The 23,300-nt window shown below is 38.0% G+C and overlaps 1 protein-coding gene across 1 annotated transcript in view; it reads right to left on the bottom strand.

The window, feature by feature from the left end:
* LOC121381508 (atrial natriuretic peptide receptor 1-like) overlaps positions 1-18,478 on the bottom strand; it is a 73,787-nt gene extending 55,309 nt beyond the window's left edge. Inside the window, exons 1-2 of the mRNA XM_041510831.1 lie at positions 18,349-18,478; positions 10,078-10,197 (exon numbers count right to left, since the gene is read on the bottom strand). Coding sequence (XP_041366765.1) covers positions 10,078-10,197; positions 18,349-18,478 — 250 coding nt within the window. The remainder of the gene's footprint in view (positions 1-10,077; positions 10,198-18,348) is intronic.
* Positions 18,479-23,300: the final 4,822 nt, after the last annotated feature.

The raw sequence follows: 23,300 nt of genomic DNA, 5'->3' as shown, positions 1-23,300 counted from the left end.
GAGCTCTATCACTGACCTACACTCCGCCTCCCATTATGATTGAGAGCTTTATCGTTGACCTACGTGTTTGACGTCGTCGTGGAGAACGGTATCAAGATGAGTGCGTTGTCCAAACTGACAGATGGGGAGGCGGAAGTGTAATGATTTGGGGCGGAATCAAATATCACCACATAATACCTTTGCATGTATGCCATGGAAGGGTGACAGCCCAGTATTACATCGATAACGTGTTGCGAAGAGTTGTCGTACCCCAGCTTGGTGCTCATCCAGATCTGCACACCTTTCAACAGGACAACGCAAGAGCGCATACTGCGAGATTAGCCATGCAGGTTTTGGTAAATGCACACATCCCTGTCCTGGAATGCCTTTCTCCAATCGAGCATTTGTGGGATGAGTTAGGACGACGTCTTCAACAGCGTCAATTCCACAACATTCAGCATCTTGAGCAGGCACTCCAAGATGAATGGCAGAAGTTATCCCAGAACCTGATCCAGAGGCTGATTCTGTCCATGAGACAACGCTGTTTGGCGTGTATGAATGCTAGAGGTGGATCCCTTTAAATAAGATAACATAAACGATAAATGGCACCTAGTTAAAAGTGGTTTATACGTCTTACGTTTTCAAAGAGACATCTTACAATGGTTGCAAACTCAGGTTGTCCCTTTAAATAAGAACATAACAATAAAATCGTTTTACGTCTTACGATGGTTGCAAACTCAGGTTGTTAACGATGGCAAGTTAAAATCGTTTTACGTCTTACGATGGTTGCAAACTCAGGTTGTCTCTTTAAATAAGAACATAACGATGGCAAGTGGTCTTACGATGGTTAAACTCAGGTTGTCCCTTTAAATAAGAACATAACGGTGGCAAGTTAAAATCGTTTTACGTCTTACGATGGTTGCAAACTCAGGTTGTCTCTTTAAATAAGAACATAACGATGGCAAGTTAAAATTGTTTTACGTCTTACGATGGTTGCAAACTCAGGTTGTCCCTTTCAATAAGAACATAACCCTTTACAACGATGCAAACTAAGAAAACATAACGATGGCAAGTTAAAATTGTTTTACGTCTTACGATGGTTGCAAACTCAGGTTGTCCCTTTAAATAAGAACATAACGGTGGCAAGTTAAAATCGTTTTACGTCTTACGATGGTTGCAAACTCAGGTTGTCCCTTTAAATAAGAACATAACGGTGGCAAGTTAAAATTGTTTTACGTCTTAGTTAAAAGGTTGTCCCTTTAAATAAGAACATAACGGTGTCAAGTTAAAATTGTTTTACGTCTTACGATGGTTGCAAACTCAGGTTGTCCCTTTAAATAAGAACATAACGATGGCAAGTTAAAATTGTTTTACGTCTTACGATGGTTGCAAACTCAGGTTGTCCCTTTAAATAAGAACATAACGGTGTCAAGTTAAAATCGTTTTAAACTGAACAGCGTTATTGAATGTTCCATTAATAAATCTGACTGGTTCAGTGATGGGATTAATACACCGTTTACGTCAAAAGGAAACCAATGAATTGGCATGTAATGTTATAATGAATAAAGTTAAAGTTTGTTTTATTTAACGACACCACTAGAACACATTGATTTATTAATCATCGGCTATTGGATGTCAAACATTTGGTAATTGTGACATATACTCTCAGAGAGGAAACAGGCTACATTTTCCCATTAGCTTTTCCAAGGGTCTTTTATATGCACCATTCCACAAATAGGATAGCACATACCACGGCCTTTAATATACCAGACGTGGTGCACTGGCTGGGACGAGAAATAACCTAATGGGCCCTCCGACGGAGATCGATCCTAGACCGACCGCGCATCAAGCGAGCGCTTTACCACTGGGCAACATCCCGCCACGAATAAAGTTAAAATACATAGAAAAACATATTATTAAGTTGTAAATCCATATAAACTGAAAAAAAAAAAAATGAAACAAATTTGAATGTAAATAAATCTTCTTTTTTCATACAGGCAACACCAAAAGCAGGCGCAGTTCTACTTTTAGTCTCCGTGTTTACTTCAGTGACAATGCATGTGAAGCTGCATACATTGTTCTAGCATTTTGTTTTTATTCCTGTACTAATAATGAAATCAAATCTACATAATTTGTCAAGAAATTATTTTATCTACATATGATTTAAAAAAATATATATATTTAAGTTGGCATGGGTTCAAAACTTAATAATATGTTGCTATACGAATTTTAACTTTATTAAAACGTAATGTTGCTATACGAATTTTAACTTTATTCATTATAGAGTTGCACTGCAGTTCATCGATTCCTTTTGGATGCACACCACACATAATAAGAACTGTTTTTAACAAATGACGACACGAATACGAACATCTTTTCTGCCATTGAATCCACTGTGTACACAAATAATAAAAACTGAATACAGTGAAACCTGTATTAAGCAGACATATGTCGAAAGAAACCATCGTAATCTTCTAACTCATCTAATATATACTGACACACAATGAAAACGCAAAACAGATATTTTTCAATATTTTGTTGTGATTAATGAAAAATATATTTATTGGACGTAAAATAACAATTGATGAGAGGAAGCCATTAATTGGTACTTTTGTCCGGGTTTTAATCCTGGTTTTGTTCCCATTGCACATACAATAGCAGAAACACACAAAATGGTGTGAAATGCGTTCACTATATGCTCAATCATGCTGCATGCAATGCACGTGAAATACCAGTATGTGGACACATAAAAGTCACGTTGTGTCATATTCCTCGTCACATTAAGAATGCCACGACTGAGAGAAGAACAAAGGGAGCGAGCGTTGAGCATGGTTCAAGGGGGGACTTCGCAAAGCCAAGTTGCTAGGACCTTCAGAGTCCATCCATCAACTATTGGACGACTTGTTGAACGTCATCAACAGACCGGGAGTGTCCGTGATCGACCTCGACCTGGTCAACGTCCCGTTACGACCCCACGCCAAGATCGGCAGATTCGACGACACCACCTCCGTGACCGGTTCAGAACTGCGACGATGACAGCAAGCAACACGATAGGACGTCGTTGAAGGCCTACCATCCGATGACGGTCATCCGTCGACTCAGAACGGCTGGACTCAGATGCAGACGCCCGTACAACGGTAACATCATGACACCGCGACATCGTACTGCGAGACTACAGTTTGCTCTCCAGAATGGTAATCATCCACCAGCCTTTTACCGGAGCATTGTTTGCTCAGACGAGTCCCGTTTCTTTGTCTCCTTTGCCGATGGAAGAGCACATGTGTACAGGAGACTCCATGAACGGTACGCTGACTAATGTGTGAGGGAACGTGATCGGTTTGGCGGCGGTTGTCTGATGGTATGGGGGGGGGGGGGGGGGGGGGGGGCAATCAGCTGTGATTTCAGGAGTGATCTCATCATTGTCCACGATGCCCTTACAGCCCAGCGTTATGTTGACGTTATTCTAAGACCAGTTCTCTAGCCACTTTTGCGCAGTCACTGAATAACAGAAGGTCCCCTTCTGTTTCAACAAGACAATGCCCGTCCACATACTGCAAGAATTACCCAGGCATTCCTGCTACAAACCGGTATCACCGTTATGAACTGGCCCGCCGTTTCAACGGATTTGAACCCAACTGAACACATGTGGGATGAGTTAGGACGTCGTGTACGTCACCGCCAGCCACCACCGCGTAACGTCGCTGAGCTTGCACAGGCATTGCAGGAGGAGTGGAGGAACATCCCTGTGGCTTATTTGAGATGTTTATGCCAATCCTTTCCCCGTCGTCTTCACGCATGCTCACGGGCCAATGGTGGACACACCACATACGGACCTTGATATGGGTGGTGGGGGGTGGGGGTGGGGGTGGGGGTGGGGGTGGTGGTGTTGAACTTTTCGATTACGAATGCAACTCGATTACTGATGATAACTGGCCATGTTTCCATGTGAATGTATCTCATGAATACCAGTCATTAATGTCATATTACATTATCCATCAATTCATTAATAGTTTGTCGTTATTTGCAATGAAAAGTTGTTTTTGCGTTTTCATTGTGTTTCAGTATACGTGCAGTACAAACTGACCCCTATTAAGCAGCGATCTTTTTACAGATTTCAGTATAACGCAACATTTAGGTGGTATATGATCAAAAATCCTATACAGATTTAATGACCAACATGTTAGTATTTTATTGTGTTCATGGTTCGGGCCCAATGTAATGCTAGCCACAGACTACCAACTGTCACGACAAAGTTGGCTATCAGGATTTGTACGACTGTCCAGTCAAGCTAGTCTGAGCGCGCTGGCAACTCGATTCTCACCGTATACAACTTTTACGACCGATTAGTTGTTAATCCCATTTATCCCACTCAACCGTCGAGTCTGCGGATGATTCGGTGCCACAGGTTCGAGTCCCAGCAACGGCATGAGACAATTTGTGAACCCAAAAAGGATTTAATTACACCCTGCGCCAGTGCGTTAATATATATATATATATATATATATATATATATATATATATATATATATATATATATATATATATATATATATAATCTCCAACAAACAAATAACCAACCATGCAATTAACCCTGATAACTATACGGAATATTAATAATAAAGTTAAAGCCATACTACATACCACACACTGACTAGATAATGCATTTAAATATTAATTTAAATTATGTTATAATACCACTTACGTTGAAATTTAATATTGTACAATATCCGCACTTCCTGGCACGGCTTCCCGGTGTATTTTACCCGAACATTAGCCATATTGTCGCTGCTCACGAAAATCATTAGCGCATCAAAGACACAGTGTCATTTTAGTTGATGGAATTATCCAGTATTTCTAAATACTTTGATCCAAAGTTCTATGGAAGTTTCGTAAAAAATGACTTAGGTCACACTAGTGTGGCCATTGAAGATGATCAGTAGTTGAAAATAGTGCGGCATGTCATGACGAACGTTAGTACGAACCTCTAGCTGATTAAATCGTGTCTTCCATACTCTTAAGATTGGTTTCGAATATCAAGGGACGTAGCGAAATGCTCAACAGGACGGTTTGGTGCGCGAAGTAGGTTTTTCTCTTTTACGTTTGTTAAAGGAAAATGTATTGTTTAAACACGCCGGCAGCACTTTAGAACTACGGCTCGGCTAGTAACCGACACGAGATGTTGAGTAAAAGAGGAAACCTGCTGTGGTTCCATATGCAATATTTCACAGACAGAATACCACATATCTCAGGCTTTGATATACACGGGTCGCGATCAATCGGTTGGAACGGGTAAAACGAGATATTGTGTCTAGGGTTATAGGTATGTTGATAAGTGGAGACACGTCAGAATAATATGCTTCAGATTCAAAGCTTTTAAAATATGCTGTGCTAGAAAAAAACATAATGCATTTGATTGGTATTTCAAAGTTTACCAGTGTTAAAAATTAATATGAGTTTTATATAACTACCCCATACAGGTGCGCATTACAATTTATCGATCTATAACTGTTCATCTTACACTGGCCCGTATTTGTAATGAAATATTGTTATCCGGAATATCCAGTACATGGAAAGTCTTGACTTTGATTCTTGTTTTTCAGTTTTATCATCCGACATACATATGATGTCTGTCATGTTTACAAGTTCTTCTTCTGGACAGTTAATGTTTGTTTTGTTTAACGACACCACTAGAACACATTGATTAACTAATCATAGGCTACTAGATGTCAAACATATAGTCGTCAGAGGAAACCCGATACATTTTTCCATTAGCAGCAAGGGATCTTTCATGTGTACGTTCCCACAGACAGGAAAGCACATACCACGGCCTTTGACCAGTTGTGCTGCACTGTTTGGAAGGAGAACTATTGTGGACAGATAACATAGCAGTTTTGTTTGGTTCTTTTTCATTAGGTATTTACTTCCAATATTTATAATGAACTTGATTTACATGTATATCCTACATTAACGCCTACCATTATCATTTATGGTAGCAAAGGTCGGAGTACCCATTAATTAATTAACTAACTCAGAACTGGTGAACTAATTAGCTAATGCGCCGACTTGAGTAATTGGTGTTCAGTTAATGAGTTAATCAACTAGCTGGGCAACTCCATGTCATAAGCTAAGAACAAGAAGGTTCCTTCAGTTAACTTGATTTACGTCCTTGTATCTATTGGAATGTGAAGCGCGCTGTCCTGGGCAAACACGTTTTACCCGTAAAAGGAAGATTTCACACAACATACTTGATAATATAATATGCGTTAATCTACTCAAGTAATACACTTGGACCACGTACAATTCTAACAAATGTGTAATAAAACTTGTCATATAATACATGGCGATTACGAATAGCATATTCAATATGGTATCTCTGCGCTAGACTGATTGCAAAAGGAAAGCTGTTGTAATAGTGATGAGGATATTCACCTATGATTCAGTGCCTGGTGCTTTGTCTACAGATGAGAGTAGAGCCGGCGTCTGAATACACACACGGATGTCTATAGAATAATGTATCTATGACTCGGTGCCTGGTGTTTTGTCTACAGACAAGAGTGGAGCCGGCGTCTGAATGCACACACGGATACACACACGGATGTCTATAGAATAATATAGCTATGACTCACTGCCTGGCGCTTTGTCTACAGAGAACAGCCGACGTCAGAATATACACACGGATGTCTATAGAATAATCGATCTATGAATCACTGCCTGGTGCTTTGTCTACAGACGAGAGCAGAACCGGCGTCAAAATACACACATGAATGTCTATAGAATAATGTATCTATGACTCACTGCCTGGTGCTTTATCTACAAAGTAGAGTCGGCGTCAGAATACACACACGGATGTCTATAGAATAATATATCTATGACTCACTGCCTGGCGCTTTGTCTACAGAGAAGAGACGACGTCAGAATACACACACGGATGTCTATAGAATAATCGATCTATGACTCACTGCCTGGTGCTTTATTTACAGACGAGAGCAGAACCGGTGTCAGAATACACACATGAATGTCTATAGAATAATGTATCTATGACTCACTGCCTGGTGCTTTATCTACAAAGTAGAGTCGGCGTCAGAATACACATACGGATGTCTATAGAATAATCTATCTATGACTCACTGCCTGGTGCTTTGTCTACAGACGAGAGTAGAACCGGTGTCACGAAATAGAATCGCCTCCTCAAACTTTTCTTCCCCCAGCGAATCTATTTCGAAATACCCCCCTTGAAATAGAATCGCCCCGACCCACGAAATAAAACCTCCCCCTTTAAATATTCGCCCCCTTAAAATATTCAACGATTTTACTCATTTTTAGTTATTCTGTCATTTAATGGACAATGTTCAAGTAAATTATTGTTGAATGGTGGTGGAATAAGGGAACATAAACATATATCACCTGTTCTGATATATACACGTGTACATGCCACACACACACACACACACACACACACACACACACACACGATACACACAGTGTGACACACACGCACAGATAAACACACGCATCCACGCACAGATAGACACACACACATACACCAACACGTACACTTACAGATATACATACAGAAACACACACGCACACACACCTACACACACACACACACACACACACACACACACGCAGTAATAAAATTACCACGAATGTGAGATTCTATTTAGCACATAATTATATCACTGCTTGATATGTTTTCGAACAGATAAGCAAATATTGCAAATTTCTGTAATGAATTCTGAATTAAAAGCTAAATAATCTTTCTTAACTGTTCATTGGAATATAATCCACGAAACAGACGGAATTATAGATGTTAAACACAATACTGGTTGTAGCAGAAACGTTTTTTCCGACATCGTGTCTGGAGATATTGTGAGGAAGTTACGTCTTAATATGTTTTCGAACATGTGATAGTTTCTACAAATAAACAATGTTCCGTAGCAGCACAAGAATGTGTATGTATGGTATGCCATGTCTTGGATGTGACCAAGATCTTTAGCTTCCTCATTTTTAGATAAAAAGGTTTGAGGTTGAGATTTGCTACATGACACGTCAATCTCCCTCTACAGCGGTCATACAGTGTTGTAACTGGGACTGAAAACCTTTTCGCAGCCTTACGGATGTCTACGCGATCGTTTATTATAGCAGAATATGCCTTAGGAAGATGTTCTTGGGTGTATTGACATGATCTGGATCTCTCAGTGCGAGAAGTAGTCTAAAAAAGAAAAAGGAACCCGTACCTTCAGAAAAGGAATATTGTAAAGTCTTGCAGACGTTAATAAGAAATGGTCTAACCGGGCTTCCATATTTTTCTAAAAGAATCAGATTTATTTCCCTTTAAAGTGAATGACGTATTCAATATTTATATAAACAAAGCAGATGATACATCGAGTTCAGATGTAGCCGATGCAGTAAAGTTCTACGTTTGTATTTACATGATGGTATGTACCCAAAACTTGGACAGCGATTCATTGACATTATTTTTCAATGAATTAATTGCCATAATTACACAAGGAAGTTTTATACGCAACATTTTTGTAGCGAACGATGCACAACTTCTTCTTGTCAATCTGCGATGTTTGTTGACGTCACACCTTCAGTATGCACGTGGAAAATCGCGTATAAATGAGCTGTTCGAAAACATATGATGTTCGAATTTATAAGATAGATATATATATATATATACATGTATATAGACTAACCGGAGAGCTAAATACACTATCATATTAGACCAATATATTACTCGTGGAGCAAAACAAACTCCTCCTACTATGCAAATTAGAACAGTACACTAGTTGGAGAATGAAACAAACTAGCTCACCCTGTGTGTGTGTGTGTGTGTGTGTGTGTGTGTGTGTATATATCAAGCAAGGAACTGTATTTTACAAAATATTATTTAGTGGAGGAATCACTTTTATTAATGCTTAGTGTCTGCTAAGTTTTTAATATTTGAAAAATGTGCCATTTTCAATTTGAACGCACAATGTACGTTTACATTGTGGTCCATCTCGTGCCTTAACGTCAGTACTTATTTGATTCGGTTTTAAATTAGTAACTGCCAGTGCAACTAAAATGGGTTAACATTCGAACCATAGTATATTTTGCTATCTATATGTTGCGTAATTGTCTGACAGTTAAATAAACGTTGAATCAAATGCCCATTGGAAATGGTAATAAAGTGGTCCAAACTGTATTATGTAAGCGCAATTTTTTTGTTTTCAATTTCCGAGTACACGTAAACATGACGGAAGCTGCAAAGTGAGGAAGAAAGTCTAGGCTGTGTTCATACTAAACACGGACGTCCACCGACGATTTCCGTCGGTACCGAAAAAAAACCTCGTGCACGGCAAATCACATTTAATTCTAATGGGAGACGTAAAAGTCGTTCTTAGGCTGTGTTCATACTAAACACGGACGTCCACCGACGATTTCCGTCGGTACCGAAAAAAAAACTCGTGCACGGCAAATCACATTTAATTCTAATTGGAGACGTAAAAGTCGTTCTTACTAAGCACAGCACGGCACGGACGTCCACCGACGGAAAATTTCAGTTCGTGCATGCACTACTTTTTCCGTCCGTGCGTGTCAAGGGACGTAATTATTTAATTTTAATATCTTTACCATTGTACCGCGACTTCCAATTTTGTTTTGTTTTCATTCTGTTATTTTGCACAGATAGATGGATGACGAAACATTGATCGCCGCTGTAAGGTCTCGGCCTTGCATATATGAGAAATCAGATAAAAATCATTGTAATCGGAGCTGCATGGGAAGATGTGGCAAAAGAAGTTGGAACATGTGGTAAGCAGATAAACAAACGAACAAACACACGAAAGCAAAGAGCAACAAACAAAAACCCAAAACAAAACCCTCTCTTGAGGGCGCCTCGATAGGCCATTTTATTTTGTTTTTTCTCGACGGAGAGAAGATGTGCGTGACTATTTTTCCGTGATTAGTATGAACGCTTTTACGGCCACCGACGCACGGAAAACGTGCGTGGACGTCCGTCCGTGTTTAGTCTTTTGTTTACGGTTTTTATATGGTGGGTTTTATTGTTTTCTTTCTTTATTTATTTATTTATTTATTTATCCAACTTACCCGTTATAATAGGAATGTTCCAAAAGCCCGCAAGCCTAGCAACCCCGTCCAATGCATACGTGCAGGCTGGTCCAACCAGTGCGACGACATCTTCTGTATAAAACAGGTCGGCTGCAACACCTGTAAAACACAACATTATTGCATAAGCATAGACTTATATAGATGCAACTTCTACACTTGTGTTAAGTCGAAATGCTTCAAACAAGCACAACCATAAGCGTACGAGACAGGGTGGGGTGGGGTGGGGTGGGGTGGGGTGTGCAAAACATCAAATTCGTGCAAAAATCGTAGGAAGGAAATGTTTTATTTAACGACGCACTCAACACATTTTATTTACAGTTATATGGTGTCGGACATATGGTTAAGGACCACACAGATATTGAGAGAGGAAACCCGCTGTCGCCACTTCATGGGCTACTCTTTTTCGATTAACAACAAGGGATATTTTATATGTACCATCCCACAGACAGGATAATACATACTACGGCCTTTGTAACACCAGTTGTGGAGCACTGGCTGGAACGAGAAATAGCCCAATGAGTCCACCGACGGGGATCGATCCCAGACCGACCGCGCATCGAGCGGACGCTTTACCACTGAGCTACGTCCCGCCCCTCAAAAATCACAGAGACATTTCGGTGCTAGCGTGAAAACGTTTTACCATGTACTTCCATCACTCTACCCTAAACCACTCTCGAAAATACTTTACTGGATATCCCTCTTGCATCCCCACAGAGGACTGCCACTCACAAACTAGTTTACTAAATCAAAATAAGCACAGAGCTCATTAGAATAAGTTCAGCTGTGATGACATGCACCGGTGAATCACTTTCGTAACACCGATGGTATCAGGTATTCGCAAAAGGTGTTATTTTCGCTCTCATTATTATTGTACAAAACAAGTTGACATTACCAATTCTAAATTTACATATTATTCTAGCACCAATTAATTTTGAAATTTACATTCATGTTATAATACCTTTAGATGTGTTAAATTTAACATTATCCATTTTTGGTCAAATAGTATTTGTTTAACATCATGTTTTATGCACAACACATTCAAACGGGTACATGAGTAATGTTACATAAACCACACTAATCTAGTGACTACTCAAAAGAATTTAAGGGTCAGACGATATTTTCGACATTATTTTATGAATGTCAATTATATTAGATGGACCATAATGTCACGCGTGGTATTGTTCCATTTTGACGAAAGTGGGTCTAAGCAACCCATAAATGAATTAAAATCCATTGTCATTGACACTGTCGACTAGTTCTAATGGCGAAAACATGCTTACATTTGCACGTAAATTAGGGCGAAAGCGAAAGGTCTGCTAAGTGCCCATAACTTGCTTTTTCACAAAGCGCTTCATTTGCACACTTTGCACGTGTATTCCATGTTGCCAATGCTGAATTTCCGTATAATTGGAGCTTGCGTTCGTGTACGGTGCACACTCCAAATTCGACAATGGTACGACTTCAACTGACTATCGAAGATCGAGGAAGGGCTATTGCTTGGCTTCAGGATGGCAATACGCAAAGAAATGTTGCTCTGAGACTTGGTGTCAGTCAGAGTGTCGTTGGCCGACTGTCGCAACGGTACCAAGCAACGAATTCTGTTCGAAATCGTCCACGTTCGGGAAGACCCCGAAGCACTACAAATAGAGAGGACCGCTACATCACCAATACGGCTCTATGTCAACGCACAACCACTGCACGCCGATTACGTGACAATCTGCGGACTGCGACTGGAACTCGAGTGTCTGATCAAACCATACGCAATCGCCTGAGAGTCAATAATCTACGCTGCCGTCGCCAGGCTGTTCGACCACCACTCCTACCACGTCACAGAACGGCCAAACGTCACTGGTGCACGCTTCATCTGCGGTGGCAACGTGTTCAGTGGGGTCGAGTGATGTTCACTGATGAGTCCAGGTTTAGTCTCCAGTTCAACGACGGTCGGGTTCGTGTCTACAGACGTCCTGGGGAGCGCTTCGCTGACGTTAACGTTAGACAACGTCACCGGTTCGGTGGTGGCAACGTCATGGTGTGGGGCGGCATCTCTATCCACCACAGGACCCCCCTCTATGTGGTGGATGGCAATCTGAATGGAATCCGCTATCTGAATGAGATTATCCGGCCGTTGGTTCTCCCAGGCCTTCAGCAGATTGGCGGCGGGGCAGTTCTGCAGGATGACAATGCCAGACCCCACCGCGCCAGGGTGGTAACGGACTTTGTCAGACAACAAGGTATCGCCAGGATGGATTGGCCAGCATATTCGCCTGACTTGGCCCCAATAGAGCACGCCTGGGACGAATTAGGCAGGAGAGTTCGGGATAACCATGCCCCTCCGGCCAACCTTCATGATCTGGGTCAACTTCTTATGGCAGAGTGGCAGGCCATTCCCCAAGAGTTCTTCAGACGTCTGATCAACAGCATGAGGCAACGATGTGTCGAGTGTATTCGCGCCAGGGGTGGATTCACACACTATTAAACGAATGTTCTAATGTGTAAAATCCATGTTTGACAACCTTGAACTCTGACAGCATGTCATGTGACTTTCTTGTATACAGTGACGTTTATTTGTGTTTTTTTGTAAATATGGAACAATAAATAAAAAATTTGGTGTAGTTTACATCATCAATCTAATACACTCTGAAACTTATTTGGTTATACATTTTTGACCCTTAAATTCTTTTGAGTAGTATATATATATATACCAAGGACTTGGTATAGCATATAGTTTATATTTCTGGGATACTAATATGTAAAATATACAATACAATTAAGATTCTCTACAATTAACAATATTCTAACTTTAATAGACAATGAAGAATATCCCAAATGCACCACTGACAATAACGCTTGGTGTCGACTTGTTAATACATAATATATATTTTCAAAACTAGAGGTTTAGTCGTTAAATTATATCTAGATTACTAAAACTCCAGACGTTACATCCGTATAGGTTTTACAACCTTGTGGAACACATCTGACAGTCACGTGATAAATAAAACAAACTTTGAGACTGTTGATTAAATATTCCTTAGCATTTGTTAATGGTCCAACTTTACTCAATACACGCTGAAGGTATTTAACATAAGCTACAATTTTTGTGTCTTTATTGTTATGCATAATTGAAACATTTTAGTTTTAAAATTACCTCTTGAGAAAGTGACAAAGTGGTTGATATTGTATTGCTGGGTTTTTTTCGTAGCTAAAATGTTTCTAAGTCATTTAAATCTAACGGAAATGAAAAAAGTGATATATTTTGTCCTGGTCGTACACCAACATTACAAGGAACTAGAGCATATTGATTTTTTTTTATCTTATCATCGGCTATTGGACGTCAAACATATGGTCATTCTGACACTGTATTTTTAGAGGAAACCCGCTGTTGCCACATATGCTACTCTTTTACGACAGGCAGCAAGGGATCGTTTATTTGCGCTTCCCACAGGCAGGATATCACAAACCATGGCCTTTGTTGAACCAGTTATGGATTACTGGTCGGTACAAGTGGTTTACACTTACCCATTGAGCCTCGGTTAGCACTCACTCAGGGTTTGGAGTTGGTATCTGGATTAAAAATCCCATGCCTCGACTGGGATCCGAACCCAGTACCTACCAGCCTGTAGACCAATGGCCTAACCACGACGCCACTGAGGCCGGTTGGAGAAGAAACACACTACATTTTTCCATCAGTAGTAAGAGATGTTTTATATGTTCATCCCACAAATAGGATAGCCCATACCACGACCTTTGATATACCAGTCGTGGGCCACTGACGGGAATCGACCATAGACCATCAAGCGAGCGCTTTACAACTGGGCTATAGCATACAAAAAACTACGTCATTTTCCAGGAGAGGTAACTCTTGAGCCTTTTTCATTTTATCCAAAAAGCAATTTTAATGCATAATTTTCAATAATTTGTGTAAAATTGAAATAACCTTTAGCGGAAATGAAAATATAAGTAACTTGGGAAAAACTTGGTTTCAAATTTACAGAATAGAGCACTTTTTTTGAAAATCGATAAAAGCACAATACATATTTTTCTTAGTTTCATTTAATACTTCTTATAATGTATGTAATACGAAATTATTATCAATCATGGAGTAAGCTTGTCTATTATTAATTAGAAAAAATAAGTTTCCCAGACAACGTAACAATGTAATACGTCGGTAATTTCTCAAGCTGATCATCTTTCAGTCGGGCTGTAGGAGTTACGCCAATATCAAAAACAATATTAAACATTATTAATAAAACAGAATATCGCATGCTGAAGTGAAATATTCGAAAATGATAACTGTTATTTTTTCATGTTCATTATGCATCGTTTTTTCTCGTCCAATGCGTGTGAAGTTCCTCGTCGCAATGCATGAGTGGCAAATTTCTGTTGAGTTTCCTCGAGAGTGACGAATATAACGCATGCTATGTATCTCTTGGAATTTTAAAACTAGTTCTAGTGGGGGATGGGGTGTATTTAATGTTAATATGCTTCATTGTGTCTTTCATAAATTTGACTCTGTCATAGCTGTCTACACTGTTGTTATCAATACCTTTAGAACTGTATAGTGGTGTTGATCATTAAGTACCTTTGTTTAACACCAAATGGCCCATGTGATTTTGTGCTGGGGTATCGTTAAAGATTCATTCATCATCCTAATCATAGTTTTATTTCTTCTTTGAGTTCATCATTTGTAGTCTTGTAGAATTCATAATGGGTACAATATCAGCGAGTTTACATTTTCCGGTGTCATCGTTTTCAGAATTTAGTTTCTTCAAATAATCAAACATTGAATTGACACCAATAGTGTTCTTACATAATTATCCCTTTTCTGATCAACCAGTGATATATTGTTTTAATCAACACCTCCAGCTCAATGGAAACAGTAAGGAAGAAATACATCGGCTACACTCGTAGTGCACTATGCATTTATATAATGGCGTGTTGCCTAATAATAAATTTTAGTCTATATTTGTATGCTTATATTGATGTTCTATAATAAATATAATAAGAATTCAGGCGCAAAACGCGATATAAACCATTTTCTTTTTACTTTTTAGTTAAAGCCGTTATTGTAGGTCCGCTGATTTGCTGCAAAACGTGATTGATCCTTATGAAATTGTATTGGGTAAATCCAGGGTTTTTATTATTATTATTATTATTTTTTTATATTTTTTTTCTTTATCCAAATGCGATATACGCCAATTAAAACCCCCACTTTTACTGAAAATGAAAAATGGATATATCGCGTTTTGCGCCTAAACTCTTCATATGTAAAATAAAAAGTATTTTAAAATGTAAATATTTTAGGACTAATTTATAGTAATCAATATTTCAAATTAGACATTGTTTAATACCTAAATATTGTCTGCAATTTGTTTAATGCCTAAATATCGTTTGCAATCTGTTACATTGTGTTTGTTTCTTTATTATTTTGTCTTGTGTAAATTTTCTGTTGGAAACTTCAAACTGACGTCAAGTAGTTTTGTAATCAATATGCAATCTGTTACATCAATGTTATTTGCGTTGGCATTCATTTCACGTCTGTCCGTGCCTGTATCCCTACATGCATGATAAAACATGAATTAATACCATTTCTCAAAAAATTAGTTTACACGTTATTTTGCATTTAACTATCAACCTAATATTCAATGTAAAACTGAATATGAAACATAATTTTATGCATTGTGTTTTAGTCCTAAATGTTGCCACAGAGTTCTTGTTCTTTTGTCTTCGGTTTGCTTTTTTGCAATACCAGGCCGATACAGGAGTGCCTTTGCTAAATTTCAATATGGTGGTTCTCCTGTTCGGTTAGAGACCGGCTAATATGTGAATCTGTCGGCGGATCAGCGATTCTGTCCTATATGTGATAACATCAGCGCACGAGACAGGGGGCGGGTGCAACTGTCCCCCCCCCCCCCCCCCCCCCGGTGTTGGAGCAAAATCTCAAATTCGGGCAAAAATATTAGAGATATTCGGACAAAATATGCTAACCTGATACCATTTTGCCATGTATTTCCATCAAAATATGTTGTAATCCGTGTAAAAATGCATTCGTTTGCAACCCAATGTCGCTGTTTGGTAGTAATGTTAATATGAATAAATGTTGTTATCCAGATTCGGGCATTTTCGTTTAATTCAGGCAAAATCCAGCCTGCTCCCTACAAAAAGGGAGCCCGTACGCCTATGTGTGATAATCAATCTGTTGAGGATGAAATTCATGTTTTTATAAACTGTCCATTATACGAGGACCTTCGTTTTAATTTGAATCAACATGCTCAGTTTTATTGTACAATTTTTATGTTGTTACCTGATTTAGAAAATTATGGACGCAGGTATTTAAACATTGTAAATGTATGTAGTTACACGCGTGTAAGACATAAACAGGTGTTTAAGCATTGTAGATGCATGTAGTTACACGCGTGTAAGACATAAACAGGTTTTTAAACACTGTAAATGCATGTAGTTACACGCGTGTAAGACATAAACAGGTGTTTAAACACTGTAAATGTATGTAGTTACACGCGTGTAAGACATAAACAGGTGTTTAAACACTGTACATGTATGTAGTTACACGCGTGTAAGACATACACTGTAAATGTATGTAGTTACACGCGTGTAAGACATAAACAGGTGTTTAAGCATTGTAAATGTATGTAGTTACACGCGTGTAAGACATAAACAGGGTTTGTAAAGTCGGCCCAATTATGTTTACTGTCAGAGCCTAACATTGCGTTTGTAAGAGATAAAACCTATTTTTATGTTTTACAACGCCGTAGAGAATTTTTTTTATACAAACAATGTTATCATATTTCTATTATTGTCATGGTACATGCGTGACCTACACGTCTTTCATAATTCCACAAGGAATGGGTTATGTAATTGTGTTTTTGTTTTGTATATATGTATTGTACATTATTAATAATATATCTGTTTGTCCTTCTGTATTTTGTACGGTCTTTTTCCGGTGATTTTTTTTTTGGTTTTCTATATTTTTACTGGATCAGCTAAAATGGTTAAATACCACTTTTGTCCTAGATGTTTGATATTCTTTTTATAAATACGAGGAACTTATTACTGATTATAATAACTACATAGAATATTTTTTCTAGAAGCATCGTAGAGGGTAAAATAATTTCTGTAATGATTCGTTTTACATGGTTTTGATGCAATTTTATCTTTTACAAAATTACAAGCAAACAAACAAATAACACATACAAACAAGTATTGACAGTTTTTCTAAAAGTTTCTGTGGATTTTGGTTGTCATTTTTATTGTTTTTCAGCAAAACGCTGATTACAAAAGTACCTGTTGTGGACATTTTTTATGAGTTAAACATGCTTTCGAATAGGTACGAGACATGAAAATTGCCATAGTTTACAATTAACTTTATTTGCATTTGGGGGTAAGACCACACACTGGACTACAACATCAATAGTGGCTAAATATACGGTGACTGTTCCATGGTGAAACTATTTAATATCCTAGCATCAACTACTATGCTTGCACGCCGTGAAAACAGTCGCGTTCAGAAATACTAGATCCATGTCTTATCATACTGTATGGAATCACTGAATTCACAAAAGCTGGAATTATAGTTCAAGGTACCTCCAATATAATTAGTTGTATAGACAATTGAATACAATAAATAATGAAAACGTCTCACCATATAAGCAAAGACCAAACCAGCAACAATCATGTTTCTATTCAATTTATGGTTTCGACACTCCGCCAACGACACGCAGACCTCGGTTATCTTTGCAATTTATACAGGATATAGAGACTACAGGTCTGAAGTTTGTCGCGATTGTAATATATATTCGACCAGCATAGCCTTTCTCACTATTAGAATTACTATTGGCTTACATTTTCTGGTTTAGGATCTCTATACCCAGTGTATTTCTCACTATTAGAATTACTACTGACTTACATTTACCGGTTTAGGAGCTGTATACCCAGTGTATTTATCTATATACTCAGTGTATTTCTCACCACCCCAATATTTGTAGTAGCTCAGGGTATATTAATTCCTTACATATCAATTTATTTTTCTTCCAACCGCAAAACAAAATTTGAAATATTGTATCCAGAATGTACATATGAATGCAATGCTAAAACCCCAGCACATTCACTAACACAACCCAGCGCACCATCCCGACCGTGCATGTCCTAAACTATAGCGCGTCTCCCCCTGCACCACCGAGATTGCCTAACAGAAACAAAACATCAGTACAAAATAAACCCACCACTGACACTTACCTGTAGCATTCCGAGCACTACAAACATCGTCATAAGCTCGTTCCACTGGTACAAGATTATAGTTGGGATGGAGGATTTCAGAATTAACTCTGTCAAATGCAATTCTTATTGCAGCGCCAACACGTTCCATAGTGTATGGATAATCTGCGTCCGATATAAGCATGACACCAACTTTTAGTTCCATTGTACATACCAGGGACATTCCAACGAAACACGCAATGAAGGTAAAAACTCCGTTATAGACACCATTTTGGTGAAAGGCAAGTTGCATACTTTGATTGTGAAATGTCGAATTATGTTCGTTTCAAAATTGTCCTTAATATCTCCTGTATGTTTCCTATTTCTAGATTTTATAACTATATTGCAGGAAAGCTAGAAGGCTCATTTACATGGAATGAATCGGTTGCTTTTTTGTCCTCTATAATAGAAATGTTATGAAAACAAATAGCAGATCTTCATAAAGGACAAGTCGCCGAGTTATATATTTTTATATTGTAGCTACAGCATATTGTCGAACGTTTCACACCAAATATGTAATGTCCTCCAGTAATGTGATTTCTATAGAAAACATCCAAGTAGTTGCTTTTATGTGTTACGTTTTTTGAAGAGTGGAATATATGACTTACAAGTTGTCATGAATTTTTCATGAATTGAATATTTAAGAAAAAAGTTAGGGGTTTGCATATAAACCAGACAAATCGATGTATTACAGGATTTTATTGTGTGAATCACCGTATGATTACCAAATTCATTCAAATGCGCAATTGTATTTCTTTGGATATTTTTGGAAATGTAATAATAAAGGTTTTTTTTTAAAGTAAACAGATAAATAAATATTAAAAAATAATTAAATATTAGTAACAATAATAAAAAATAATATTTGTTTTTGTTTTGTTGCGCAGTCTGCTGGCTTTTATAAAAAAAAAATCAACTGGTTCCGAATTATCAATATATTTAGTCTGTACTTTTATATATAGGCTTATGGCCTATCAATAAATAACTTAAATAAAGTAACTTGCCTTTGTAAATAAATATCTACCACATATTTTCAGATGATGATTCGATTGCCAGATGTGGTTGTCTTTTAACATGCTTTAACTGTAGAATATTGGGAACAGATAAAAAAAAAACATCCTGAAAAGCTAGTATTGTTCCTCACAAAACTGGATGAATCACCGTATCTTTATTTTGTTTAAGAATCCCCAAATCTGCTTGAAATTGTCTCCAAGTCTGACGTAATGGAAAGAAAATATACTTCCTCGGACAACAGCTGTGTAGATTACTGTCTGGTTGATTTGACAATGAATCGCAAACCTGGGTTTCAAATTACCCTGAAGTTTTCAAAATATTGAAATGTGTTGAACAAAAATCTGTAAATTGCTTCGTAAAATAACCGGATGAAACATCCACTCTTTGGTTGTTTCGTCTGTGAATCAGGAAAGTAGCGTTCTAATTATTCTGAATTCTTCAACAATTTGGTATTTCTACAAAAATCCAAGAAATTGCTGTCTATTTCAGTTTGCTGGTAAATCACCAATGTTAGTTTAAAATACTTTTTTAATAGATGCAAATATTCTTCACATTGTTTGGATGTTTTGGTGTCCAAATATTCGGAAACTACAATTCCTTTTATCCCTAAATTCACCTGACACCTGCCTTCTAAGAAACCTGGACTATGCCATACACACCACACCACATCATATGGCTTATTACAGCGAAGTAATTAATTCAAATTACGGAGCGCCTTCTGGTAATATACCACGCATGTTGTGGGAGCTTCGTTATAATACACAGAACTCTTGTTTATGGAATTGGTTTCGTACCTGTAGTTGCACACGCTATCAAATTACTGGTGGAAACCTGTAAGACTATTGATCATCTAATGAAGACAGATGGGCGGACCCTTGCGTATGACAGAAGATTCGCAACAAGCACTATCGCATGTAAGTACAATGCAGTAACGAAGTCTCCACAATGTACACAAAGTAGAGATACATGATATTTACAATGCTCATTACGCTAATGGTTTACCAGGAAGAACAAATTAAGAGATGTACGTGTACACGTGTTTACATGTATGTCAGTTTAATGTCCGCAATAATAACTGGTGGTTACTTGGAAAACTACTTCATCAGAATAGGTTTGTGGTTTTCCTTTCGGAGATTTTGAATAACGTAATTAACGGCGAATCGATCACAGAAGTGTTGTACGAAACGAGCAGTTGCACTCGGCTGCAATGAAGAGTTGGGGTCAATGACGGAGCACCATCACCAGGTGCGACAGGTCGTCGGTTCAAAATGTGAAAAAAAAGTGCGAAATATTACAGGAATGTAAAAAAGGGGATATCAGGGTATGAAAGTGGTGCGCACCCTATGGTACCCTATGACGTGTCTTTTATTGTTTCGTCTCGTACACAAAGAGCTTCTCTAAACCCACTTCTAAAAACGCACGTCCTGCGGTTATGACTTTAAAATGTATACTATTGTGTTCGAATCCTACATTTTGTAGACTGTGGTAACTGGGGAAATTGCATGTAAAGAATTAATGTCCTTTGCTTTTTATTGGACAGAAGTGGTTTACGTGGACGGATGTGGGTGTTTTCTCTCCATATTTCTCAACCAAGTGCCGGTATAACCACATTTTAAACACCAACATAGCAATACCCAGTTATTATTACTTGTTTTTTTTTTTTTAGAGCGCTCACTTGAGGCGCGGTCGGCAGAGGCGGATCTAGGGGGGGGGGGGGGGCATGGGCCCGGGCCCCCTAAATTTTGCGATAGTTATAATTTTATTATATATTAATTTTCATTTTTGTTAAAGATCCCCTTCCAAACCTCCCCCAAAGTTCCCTTGGCATTCCACCTCATATCACTGCCCCCCCCCCCCCTCCTACATAAATTGATTTTCTGGATCCGTCACTGGTCGCTGTGGGTTCGATCCCTGTCGGTGGGCCCATTTGGCTATTTTTCGTTCCAGCCAGTGCACCACGACTGGTATATCAAAGGCCGTGGTATGTGCTATCCTGTCTGTGGGATGGTGCATATAAAAGATCCATTGCTACTAATGGAAAAATGTAGCGGGTTTCCTCTCTAAGACTATATGTCAAAATTACCAAATACGTTAATGATAATTAATAAATCAATGTGCTCTACTGGTGTCGTTAAACAAAACAAACTTTAAAAACCTCCTTCTTTCTTTCCTGTATTTCCTAACCGATTCCAATATCAAAGTTCACGATTAGTGACAGAACATTCACATGAAGAATCGTACGTCGCAGGAGTCTTCTCATTGGACACAGACTCATTTGGTATTGTATCGTTCCAACCGGTATTGCTATATCAAACAATCTAATTAAAATTAGCTCCACTATTACATGTGGATCTAACACCAGCCAGTTGGAGCTCATGTTCACCAATCAAAACCTTACTTGCAGAATCCTACCAGTGATGTAATAGTGGAGCTAATTTTAATTAGATTGTATATCAAACGCCGTGGTAAGTGATATTCTTCTTATGTATGAACTATTTATATAACATTCTCCAAATACAGTCGAGCTCCTTTGCACGAATGTCTTTCAAGTCTATATTTGGTTTCTCTGCCAATCCCAAACCCTTAAAGGGACATTCCTGAGTTTGCTGCATTGTAAGATGTTTCCGACTAATAACATATTTCTACGATTAAACTTACATATTAAATATATTTTCTTGTTTAGAATATCAGTGTCTGTATATTCAATGTGTTTCTGGTCATCTTGATAGTTGTAAGAAGCCCAAACTGGATTTTGTCTTCAAATAATTTCGTACGTACGACCAAAATATATTTTAGTAAATAAAATGAAATTTGACCAGAAAAACGTTTAATATACAGCCACTAACATTTTATGCAGAAATATATATTTGATATGTAATTACAATCGTTAAAAAGTCTCTGTTAATCGATAACATCTTAACAATTGCAGCAAACTCAGGAATGTCCCTTTAAATAAATGAATCCTGAAATAAAATAAGCCACCCCTATATCGCAATTGTGACCGTCCCATCCAGCTAGCCATCAAGTCGCTCGCTGTGTTTTCAAGCTTCTTAATGTGGTTACATCCTTATTATGTAGCGAAATGAACTGGGATTACTAACTACTGATTCAGTCGCTTATAGAGTAGTGATTTGTGCATCGCGACTGGCCAATTACGTGGTGACGAAACGCCCAAAGGCTTGACGAGTTACTTCCCATTGATTACTTCATCGACTGAGATTACAGTACTGTCGGAAATAGAATAAAAATGATTTTCCTCGATTATTTCTTACATATTAAACAAACAAGTAAATATTTTGTAAATATCTATTTAATGATAGTCTTCCTAATTTAGCATTTACCTGTTTTGGCTCTCATTGATGTACAAGGTGGTTTTTAGTCTTGAAATCAAAAGAAAGATGCCAGTGATTTGTGCACTTTTTGGAACAGACAACAACAAATTTTGGTCAACATGTGTCAGTTTCATCGCTGTTACAGTATGTGAGAAACTGTTTCTGATGACGGTTTACCCCTATCCCTCTCCAAAACAAAATATTTGTAAACATTTATAAGTAACTTTTGAGAAAAACTGTCAGGAACCATTCTGAGTTTGTGATCTATTATACCAGTATTAAAGGTGCTATTTCAAAGTTGCATTATGATAGCTATTGCAAATCATGTTTTTATTAAATTTTGCTTTAACATTTAAAGACTACACCTTTAACTATATGCTCATAAATGATTATAGAAAATAATTTTATCTACAAATAGAAAATACATTTTTATTGGAGAATCTTTATCACAAACAGAAAGAAAGAAAGAAATGTTTTATTTAACGACGCACTCAACACATTTTAATTACGGTTATATGGCGTCAGGCATATGGTTAAGGACCACACAGATATTGAGAGAGGAAATCCACTGTTGCCACTGCATGGGCTACT

The sequence above is a fragment of the Gigantopelta aegis genome, chromosome 9, assembly GCF_016097555.1.
Source record: "Gigantopelta aegis isolate Gae_Host chromosome 9, Gae_host_genome, whole genome shotgun sequence".
Taxonomy (NCBI): Eukaryota; Metazoa; Mollusca; class Gastropoda; order Neomphalida; family Peltospiridae; genus Gigantopelta; species Gigantopelta aegis.
The sequence above is the reverse complement of the archived record's forward strand: the minus strand, read 5'-3'. Positions and strand labels throughout refer to the sequence as shown.